A 10,742-nucleotide genomic window follows, 5' to 3' on the forward strand; every position below is an offset into this window, starting at 1 on the left:
ATATATATATATATATATATAATTGCTAAGATGGCCGACAAAATATGAAAGCCATTTTGGAGAAATATTCGATAATAACGCACTGAACAAAAACAGTGCAGATTCCAATGTGCAATATCTGTGATCACCCTTTAATAATGTACCTAAAGAAAGAGAGGCTGTTTCTGAAACTACTAAGAACACAAAATTTTATAGTTTCTTTTATCAAGAAAAAAGGATATCGCCCACAATAATATGTAGACAAGAAATGCGACTTACGGGCGGACAGTTGATCTTGAAAATCCCAGTACTTGGCGATTTGAATTGCAGAAACGGATTCGTGCTTGGGACTAATAAGATTTGGCGAAAATTGCAACTTCATCTGCTGGATTGCCAGTCATCAAGCATTTCTTGGTTCCCGTAGGCTGTTCAAAAGGGAAACATCTAATAGTCGCCCCCGTTTCTTCTTTCACCTTTTGTTCATCTTTGTCGCTGTATACACAAATAAAGTAATAAAGATCGTCTGACATTGGATGCGCCAGAGTTACAAGGGAATTAAATGCATCTTGTGTTATGAGGCATATAATTTTAGATAGTGGTGCTAGAGTACCTGGCTGACCAAGGGCCCCTAGCCCATTTTCCTTGAGCTATTGCCTCTTTCAGTTCGTTGTAAGAAACCACGTCGATAATGTTGCTAGAAATGAAATTCTTTTGGTCAGAAGCAAGCAACAATAGTATCATCATGATGTACCCAAAATTTGAACGAATGTTCTGAGCTTCTAGAGCGTTAATGGTTAACATATATGATCGGTGTTGGCCTTTTTCCCTCTATTAAGTCAAAACTTTGCAATATTATGTAAATGCAGCGAGATTTTATTATTACTGCAGTAAAATAGTTATCAGGTAGAATCAAATAGACTAGGAGTTTCTTTGCCTCGACGGTTTCTTTTTCCAGGAGATATTAGACCGTAAAAAATTTGCTCACTCACCTATCTCGGAATGATGTCGCTCGTTCTAGAAGTGAGGATTGGACATCATCCAACTTGCTTTTTACATAAGCCACCAAAGTTGAAGATTCCATGGATATACCGAATTCTTTTCCTTGTTTTCCAGGAATATCTCTTCTAGAAACAACCACACTCCCACTCAAAACATCTCGAGGACCAATTTCAATCCTCAGAGGTACCCCCTAATGAAAGTAAAAAGAGCCTTAACAGAGTCTCATATATACCACTATAATGTAGTATTATAGAGTGAAACAACATGATATGACTCAGTGGAACTTACCTTCATTTCCCAAAAGTTGAACTTCCACCCAGGTGTTCTCTGCTCTGAGTCATCAACTTTAACCTTGATTCCGGCAGCTTGAAGAATTTCTCTCGCAGATGAGGCAGCATTTAAAACTCCTGCTTTCTCATCGGGCTTCTTCCAGATTGGAACTATCATAACCTAAAAGTACACATTATTAAAAATTTGAAACTCTCTATTAGTATGTGCAGAACACCATTAGTTGGGCGTCTATATCACATATACAAATGCAAAAGGTTCATCACATAGTCATGAATTTTGTTCAAACATTAATTTTAGCAGTACTGGGGTACTGGCACAAATGTATTCAGTCTTAGAAAAGATATCAGTGAAGTCCTTCAAATGTACCTGCACAGGTGCTAGATTTGGAGGAAGCATCAAGCCAATGTCATCTCCATGCGTCATAATTATACCACCAACAAACCTGGTGCTAATTGCCCATGATGTCTGCCATACATGTTGCCTTTGTCCATTCTCATCAGTGAACTGTACAGGTACACAGTTTATTAGATCAATAAACTTATCAACACATTGTTATCCTGCACACATATTGAGAAAGGTCACAAGTTTAAAGTTCTTAACAGTAAATGCTACTGACCTGTGTTCCAAATGCACGAGAAAAATTCTGCCCAAGGTTGTGACTTGTTCCAGCCTGCAAAGCCTTCCGATCTCCCATCATTGCTTCAATGGTATAGGTCTTTGAAGCACCTGCAAATGTCTCCATCTTTGATTTACGACCTGCAATAACTGGTATTGCAGCTTCCTCATAAGCGAATTTGATATATACGTCAATCATTTGTAACGCCTGCAGTTCAGTGGACGAGTTGGTTAAATGAAAGTGCAAAGAGTTTGAGCTATATGAACATTTCTTTGAACAAAAAGAATTAACCTCCTTTTCTGCCTCTTCTGGAGTGGCATGAGCCGTGTGACCCTCCTGCCAAAGAAATTCAAGAGTTCTGACAAATGGTTTAGTACGCATCTCCCACCTTGTCACATTTACCCACTGAAACATATTAAACATGCGACATAAAAATCAACAAGTGATATTCCTACATGTTATAAATTAATAAAGAAATGGAACACGAGGCACTACCTGATTGATCATAAGTGGAAGATCACGGTAACTATGGATCCATTGAGTGAACATGTGGTTTACAATTGTTTCACTAGTAGGTCGAACCTGCCATAACCTCAACAGGGGCAAAAATCAAAAAGTAAACACAGGTTCACACCAGCAAATGAATATTGATTAATTTTTCAAAAAAACCAAATGTGAAAAATGCAAGGGAAAGAGGGCAACAAGTCTATTTACCACAAGCTTTTCTTCTAGCTCCTTCCCTCCTCCAATTGTAACAAGAGCTAATTCTGGACTAAAACCTTCAACATGGCTAGCTTCTTTCTCAATGAATGAATATGGTATAAACTGCAATAATCATGGTCACCAAACATCAGAACCGAGAAAATCCTTGTCACAGTAACCGCTTAATTTAACAAAAGATGTCTTCTTTCACATATGTTTCAGCAAAAGCAATGACTCATAGGCTCAAGCCCCTGTAATGAGTCAAGAAAGCCTTCCAGTCGCTTCTCAAGAGCTAAAAAACGTTTAGCCTTAAATTATGTATGTGATACAACTTAGTTCAACCAAAACACTGTAGCTAACACTTATCCAAACAAACCAATAAATTCAGTAGACTAATGTGAATAACTTCAAATGTGACACCGCTAACAAGAAGAAAATACTCATCATTCACCAACAAAGAAGGAGGCTAGTTGATTCCATGCCACAAGAAACCACCAAAAATTCCAGATACTAACTAAAACCGCATCAAATACTCGAGTTTAATGATGAAAGAAGTATGAACTCACCTGGGGGAAATACATATTACTATGACCAGTCTCCTTAAACTTCACATTCAAATACTCCTGCATCCATCAAAACACGGCAATTAGCAAAAGATCAAAACTTTTCACTTATGAAGCCTCAATATGAAAAATAAAACCTGAATCGCCTCCCAGATGGCGTAACCGTAGGGGCGAATAACCATGGTTCCACGGACAGGGCCATAATCAGCTAGCTCCGCATTAGCAATTATGTCCAAATACCAAGCATTGAAGTCCTGCGAGCGAGGGGTAATAACCCGCTCCTTTTCCTGCTGAAGTTTGGGCTTTTGCGAGCCATCTTTGACTTCGGAAGGAGTCGCGAGTTCTTTCTGAGCGGTGCTGCTTTGGGAGGAGAAATTCGACGCGGTGATGCGACGGAGTGGCAGGCGTATCCGACGGCAGGGGTGACAGCGAGGAATCACCGCCGCGGCGGCGGAGGAGAATGAAGTGAGGGAAGGGAGTCGAAGAGCACCCATTTGGTGGTGGCGCTGTATAATTAGAGATGAGAGGTCTTCATATGTCGTTGCCATTTTGATCAGATTCTCTCTTTCTTTTCTTATTTTTCCTAAATCTCAATTTAAATATAATAATATTTATAAAACTATATTTTTCAGGGAAAAAAAATTTCTCATTAAAGATTTTTTTCTATCTAAATAAAATATATTTTAAATTATTAGTGTTTATTATAATATATTTTTGGATATTAGTTTAAAATTGTCGAAACTGAATTGAGTTGAATACATGTCAATTTATTTTGTTTTTAGATGCTTAATTGGATCACTTACAAATTTTTATATAACTGTTACTGTTTTTATAAATAGATGTCACAGGGGAGAACTTGAAATAATCAAATGTAGATAAAAATAGATGAACCGTCAATCACCTATTACAAAGGAAAAGGTATAGCAAATAAGTTAAAGGGATTTAGTATGCACAAAAAATTTTGTGATATTATCTTACGAGTCAATTTTGTGAGATAGATCTCTTATTTGAGTCATTCGTAAAAAATATTATTTTTTTATGCCAAAAGTATTACTTATTTATACAATTTTGCATGCAGACTGTAGCGTTTATGTGAGTTTCATACATTTATTGATTTGAATTGTGATGCGGGAAATATAATGACTAGCCAAATCAAGGGATTTGGTTAGTCCTTCAAATTATGAGATCGGTTATTTGAATGGTCTTTTGATCCTATGTCTCATCTAACAAAATAGAAATCTAATTAATGATCTTCTCGGGGCTGTCACACGAACGAACGTAAGAGACATTGAGGATTACCCGACGAAAACTCTCTGACACTCAAGTCACCTATCACCTCAAAATATGTTAAAAAGGAAAGAGTTTTTGGAACTCAAAGTCACTTGCCTCCAATGATCCAAAGTACAAGGTATTTATAGAGATTTGAAGTAAGGCAAAAGGCAAAAGGCAAAAGGCAAGTAGGGCTTTTAAAGAGAATATCACTAATTGAGTCTTCCGAGAATCAAACATTCTTAATTGGACTCGTACATATTTCTATTTTGATAACATTTTAATTATTTCATATTTTATATACTATTATCGAAATGTGATACCCATCAAATCGGATTGTGCTGTTTATGTGAGTCTATGGTTAAATATTTTAATCTTATCATTTATGTAATGAATTCTTGTTCAACAAGTGTTTGTTGATTAACTTTAAGGGAAAAAAATGTGTTTGTTGATTAATATTGAGTGATTGGATCACATGAGGTCAAAAGCTTCTAGATCTTTCTAGTTATGTGTGAGCATTTACCTCGGTAACGTCTTCGTCTGGAGCCTCGTCACCTTCTTGATAAATGCCCTATTGTTTAATTTAGCATGGGGAGGCTCCTCAATTTCTTGGCTATGAGCAAGCTGTTAGAGTAGATGTCCTGCAAGCCAACGGTTGGCTAGGGATTTTATTGACTCAATTGTAATAAACAATCTTTATTTTAATATAATTTAACTCTTAATGGTTTCGTTTCACTTTATCTGTATATTCATGCGATCAGCATAGATAAAGTCCTTGATTATGCTTTAATACAAATGAATCGTAATTCGATGTTGAAACTCATTTGTAAACAATGCATATTCTAAATTCGTTCCTAGTCGATTCAGCCGCCTAAAACATGGATAAAGGTCGCTTGAGCTCGAGACTAGCATCTGTGATGTTGTGTACTGCGTTTCTTGATAAGAGCATATAGATGTCCAAACATGCAGATGGGTAGTCATATGATGATTATACCGAACAACCCTCCCTCGGACTTTCCGAGTGGTTATCATTCATCGAGAGGATAAGTCCGTGGTTATGATTGTACACCATTAGTCCTTACGACCCGGGACAACACTGAGGCTCTATATGCTAGGGCTGTGCTTTGACTCGTTTATCGGCTCCAGGTGAGTTATCAGGTGGCGAGGTTGGGTACAGTTGCGACACATATAGGAGTCAGTGCATTAGTCGGGGATTCACCGCTCACCTACGGGTGTGAATATCCTATGTTATCTGATGAAATAATAGTGCGTGGAATATCTGACCAGAGTATAAGATGTACATTGGAGAAGGAGTTCTCCAATAGTACATGCGATGCTACTATTTATATGTGTCACATAGTTATCGAATTAATATGCAACCCTCGATGAACCAATGGTTGCAAATTCGATCGGGATATATGAGATGAAGGGACCGTACTGTACGTTAATCATAATCGACTGGTTCTTGCAGGCACTATCAGTGATACCTAGGGAATCATGGTGCGATACTACTAGACGCCCTTACCATGATTCGATGGGTTAAATCAGAAATATGATTTCTGACATTCTAATGATCAATTGTTGATACATAGAATGAGGCAAATTGGGGTAAGCCCGAATAAAGGATTATGTCTTGAATCACAAGGAGTTGTGAACTCACGACTAGCTATATCCCTGAACTATTGAGGGTCACACAAGCACTGGTTACTTGTTCTCGTTGAGATAATAAATTCAATGAGTTGAGTTTATAAGAAATAAGTTTGATATGATCAATCGATAAGCTTATAAATAAAGTTTATAAAAGCTTATAGAAATTTTGAGAGCATGACTGCTAAAAAAGTCAAAAGGAGTGCACCTGCCTTATTTAGACATTGGTGATCTCGAAATTAAAGTGTGCATCATAATAACAAATAAGTTGAATTTGTCACATCGATGATATTGGATCGTCGATAGGAATTATGATGAGATTAATGTAATGGGAGCATGTATCATGGGCTTGTAAGAGTATAAGCTCATCATGCAAATTTATTAAAGTTCAAATGGGCTTTAATGATTATTTATATTTTAATTGAGTTAAAATATAGCTCATTAAGTTTTTATAAAATATGGTATTGATTTATGTAATATGAAAATATTCATGATACCATAATTTAAAAACTTGCACACAAAAAAAATAATATTACATGATTATGGGTGTGCTAATTTCGAGAGTCAAAGATTTATTGAAATCTAATTACTTAATTAATGTGATTAATTAAGGAAATTGCAATTAGTTAATTAAATTAGTTAATTAAATTATTGCTTTGGGCATGCATTCAAAAATGTTTCGGTGATTTGGCAAAAAGATGAGATGCAATTTTTTAATTTTTAATTAACTTAATTAATGTGATTAATTAAGTAAATAAAAGATTAGAAAATATTAATAAGGATTTGATCCTTATTTTACGTGGAGGCATCAAAATGGTAGAAGAAAGAATTTGATAAACTTTCGGCTCTTCCCTAGAGCTCTCGAAAAATCACTTCTCAAAAACAAGAAAAATTTGGCCACTCCAAGTTTGAGAGTTGTGTCGATTTTTAGTGTTCTATCTCTACGAAAAATATCTTCTATTTTTCTAGTGCAATTTAGAAGATGAATAAATATTCCAGTCGTGGACCTGATTCAAATATTAAAGAAGGAGATTTGAAGAAAGTTCGTAGGTATTTTCAACAAGAGTTTTCAAAAGTTCGTAGGGATTTTCAACAAGAGTTATATCCGCTAACCCCGGAATAGTTGGAGTCGTGTGAATATTTCACCAAAGGTATAAAATTTCAACAACCTATGAATGTTTAATTAAAACCATACGAGTGTCCAAATATATCTTGAATGTCAAAGATCTAAAATTTTTTTAAAACTTCCGCTACGTTTTGGGCACGAGAAAACCGAGATCCAACACAACTTCACTGGTCGGTCTGGATCAATTAGTCCATACAGTTGGGGATCAAGGTTTGGTTCTGGAAATTTGACAACAAATGGAAGGAGCCAACTCAGATCAAGATGTGCAAAAAGAAGTTGTTCATAATGACAGTGTTACTGAACTGATTGGTGAAGGTATTTCAATTGGCTTTATGGAGGAGTCTGTCCCCTGCACATACCAATGTAATAGAAATCATAGAAAAAGATGATTTTAGTGAACTGATAAAGTTTTGGGAATGGTTTTTACATGGAGAAGGAGAGAACATCATCAGAAACATCGCACATTCTCGCTCAATTCAAGCAAAGATTTTTCCATTTTAACAACGCAGAGGAAGAATTTTCGGATAAATCCACTATTGACTGAATGGTGGATTCCTTGTATATATATATAGGTTGAAAACTTGAAACTTGTTGTACTAAACGGTATGCCTGTGCAGCTTTTGCTGGTTAACAAGTTACATAGTTCAAGATTTTTTCTTTTTATTCCGTATTTTAGATAGTTCATATCATAAAATGTTTAATCATTAGATGTCAATTTATAAATTTGCACCATGAAAAGAAGCCCTTTTGTGGTGCCAGTTCACACTAGCCTCGGCTTAGAGTGTTTCAAGAAACTGGCCTAATAAGCTGATTAACAAACTTAAACTGTCCCATGTTTCTACCCTGAATGTTGTTTTTGCAGCACATTGGCTTTATGATCTCTATTAAAATCTGTTTATTCGCGATGTGGTGTATTCTATCCACTCAATCCTCTTTACTGGCATTTGAAAGCCATCATTCAGATTGGTTTTTGGAATGATGTGTTAGAAACGCTGTTGCTCATATTCATATAAGTTGTTCAAGAATCTTGATTCTTGAGTAAGGTCAACACTTAATTTTGTGGAGCAGGCACACATTTTCTCTTTGAATGCTTACATGGTCCCCAGACTGCAACCATTCAATACACCAAGTTGCCACTCGGGGTCAATTCAGCAAGGGCAAAGAGGATGCAATCATACAAAAGAAGAAATATTTTTTTTTGAAACTTCATGTATTATTTTTCTAAAAATGAAACTTCTGTTCCTCTCAGGAAATCCCCCATCCCATCTCGCCCTCTCTCCCCAGTAACTAGCCTAGCTTCTGATCGCCACGGAATGATGTAACAGTTAAAACTCTTCGTTCGATCGAGATCAAAAATCATAGATGATCCAGATGACACACAACAAATTATTGGATAGAATTTACTATTGTACATAATTTGGTTGTTGCACAAGATGCCTGCAGAATATCTGCAAATATTGTGGTGTCAGCTGAATTGATTCTTGTCTTCCTCTTGAAATCTGTCACACTCCATATTCATTCACAAATCTTAAACAGACCAAACAAAAAGCCAAATACTAAATGTTGGGTTGTAAAACAATTGTTAAAGTATTTCAGAAGATTGGTCCAGTACTGTCAGGTTTTTAATGGAGGATTCTATTGTTATGTTGCAATCAGCATAGTGTGCCAAATTTGCCATTCTTGGATCAACATCTAATGGATACACCTTGTTCAAAATTTTTTTTTAAACAAAAACAAGCTTTTGATCTCAGTTCGATTCACGATTCCGGGCGTGGGAATCTTTGCGTTGAATATGTTTTTTTTTCCTTACAATATTGGGGTAGGGTGGGGGATTTTTTTTCTTTTACACTGGTTCAAACCATTATGAAATCTACTTCTTTTTTATTATGAACGATGAAATTTCTAATTAATTAGTATCACAACAGGTTTCACATTTCCACTAACTTATTAATCAAGTTCATATTGTAGAATAATGTCATGGGGAGATGTACCAAATAAAAAGTGCCAAAAGGACATTTCCACGAAAAAAGAAAATTTCACATCAAGTCATGTTTTATGAAGTTTTTTTTTTTAAATAAGAATATATTTCTCTAACTAAATTCATTCTCCCTCTCACGGATTTTAGCCATCATATTACATCTGCCAAATAGTTCCCCACGATTAAATTATAAATGTTTTTATAATATGCAACTTTTTCAAGAAATAAAAATGTATATTTTTTCTTGTAAATAAAATTATATTTTTTTAAAAAAAGTAATTTTATTTAGTCAGCCCTCCTTGTGCGACACATAGCTTACATGCATAGTCCAAAAATAAATATTTGTTCAGAAACGTTGTTAAATAATATATTTGCCTAAAAAAATTAGGTCTCCGATGAGACAGTCTCAAAAATTTAAATTTGTGAGATGAGTCGACTTAGTTTATATTTGGAGTCAAAAATAATACTTTTGACATAAAAAATAATATATTTTTATGGGTTGGGTCAGATAAGAGATATATCTTACAAAAATGGCTCGTGAGATAATTTCATAGGAGTTTTTGTGATAAATATTATGGTTTACTAGGAGCTATTAGAAGCAGATTCTTGCTTTACTACATGGTTTAAATTTTGAGTTTTTTTTTTAATTTTCAGTCAGATTTTGGTTGTGAGTGATCAATGATCCTATCCATGGATGGATACACTGGAATGCTCATGTTTCTGTTGGATTTTGGATGATTTTTCTCGAATTTGATTGCATTTATAACATAGACACTTTCTTGAATTTAGGGTTTTACATTAAATTAGTGTTGGATTAGAGATAGACAAAAATAATCTTTGTAAACACAAGCAAAATGCAAAAAGAAAAAGAAGTTTTTTTTTTATTTATTTTTATCACAACTCATGCGGGGAGGGAGATCGGACCCGGAAAAACCTATTATTCCAGCAGGGGATGAGACCACTAACCTACAAGCCCGATCTCAAGAAAAGAAGTATTTGACCTCACTCAAAATGAGAAATATAACCAAGTGGGGTCACATGTTAAAGCTACGATTTTGGATCATTGAATGCAAAGGTAACATTTGAACTTCCCGATCATAATCTTTCCCTGATGTTGAAACATGTTCACATATGTTTGTGGAAATAACAATCGAATAATGCTCGAAACCAACGTACAATAATAAGTAATTTTTTAGGTATTAGAAGTAATATATTTTTATGAATGATCCAAATAAGTGTGAGATTTTTGTGTTTTTTTACGCATTCTTCGCTATTGATGAATGAACACAATTCAGAAACATATGATCGTTGTGAAGACATGCATAATGCAAATCTGTCGTATATGAAATTTAAATTTTAAAGTGTGTAACACAGCATATAGTGATTAATAATAAAATAGACAAACAAATATAAAACATTCAAACGTGACAGTCAAATAAATTAAATATCCAAGAAATTGACAAATCCAAATAGAAATGAATCTATACATACATATAGAGAGCTCTCACCAGTGCCCAAAATGCTAACTTCAATTTTGTTCCCTAAAACTGTAAGATTCTCTACCTTGAAATC

At 35.0% G+C, this 10,742-nt stretch overlaps 1 protein-coding gene across 2 annotated transcripts; it reads right to left on the minus strand.

The window, feature by feature from the left end:
• Window positions 1–19: 19 nt before the first annotated feature.
• LOC140986771 (proline--tRNA ligase, chloroplastic/mitochondrial-like) lies at window positions 20–3,712 on the minus strand. Of its 2 annotated transcripts, XM_073455122.1 has the most exons (11): window positions 3,288–3,712; window positions 3,154–3,210; window positions 2,600–2,710; window positions 2,381–2,467; window positions 2,177–2,290; window positions 1,886–2,092; window positions 1,636–1,773; window positions 1,267–1,428; window positions 969–1,168; window positions 590–673; window positions 20–471 (listed from the first exon to the last, which is right to left on the minus strand). In XM_073455122.1, exons 1-11 carry the CDS (start codon window positions 3,696–3,698, stop codon window positions 330–332), a joined length of 1,713 nt encoding a protein of 570 aa, XP_073311223.1. In that variant the 5' UTR covers window positions 3,699–3,712; the 3' UTR covers window positions 20–329. The 2 variants fall into 2 exon arrangements, with proteins under 2 accessions (XP_073311223.1, XP_073311222.1); XM_073455121.1 differs by having other exon boundaries at window positions 1,886–2,290.
• Window positions 3,713–10,742: the final 7,030 nt, after the last annotated feature.

Source organism: Primulina huaijiensis, chromosome 10 (assembly GCF_012295235.1).
Source record: "Primulina huaijiensis isolate GDHJ02 chromosome 10, ASM1229523v2, whole genome shotgun sequence".
Classification (NCBI taxonomy): Eukaryota; Viridiplantae; Streptophyta; class Magnoliopsida; order Lamiales; family Gesneriaceae; genus Primulina; species Primulina huaijiensis.

What these genes read in the sequence shown, in the direction of transcription:
- LOC140986771 (XM_073455121.1), bottom strand. Translation starts at nt 3,698, where the DNA reads ATGGCAACGACATATGAAGACCTCTCATCTCTAATTATACAGCGCCAC. An exon ending in TTCCACTTATGATCAATCAG is followed by an intron (nt 2,291 to 2,380) that starts GTAGTGCCTCGT and finishes AATATGTTTCAG; the next exon opens with TGGGTAAATGTGACAAGGTG. An exon ending in GCGACATCATTCCGAGATAG is followed by an intron (nt 674 to 968) that starts GTGAGTGAGCAA and finishes TTTCATTTCTAG; the next exon opens with CAACATTATCGACGTGGTTT.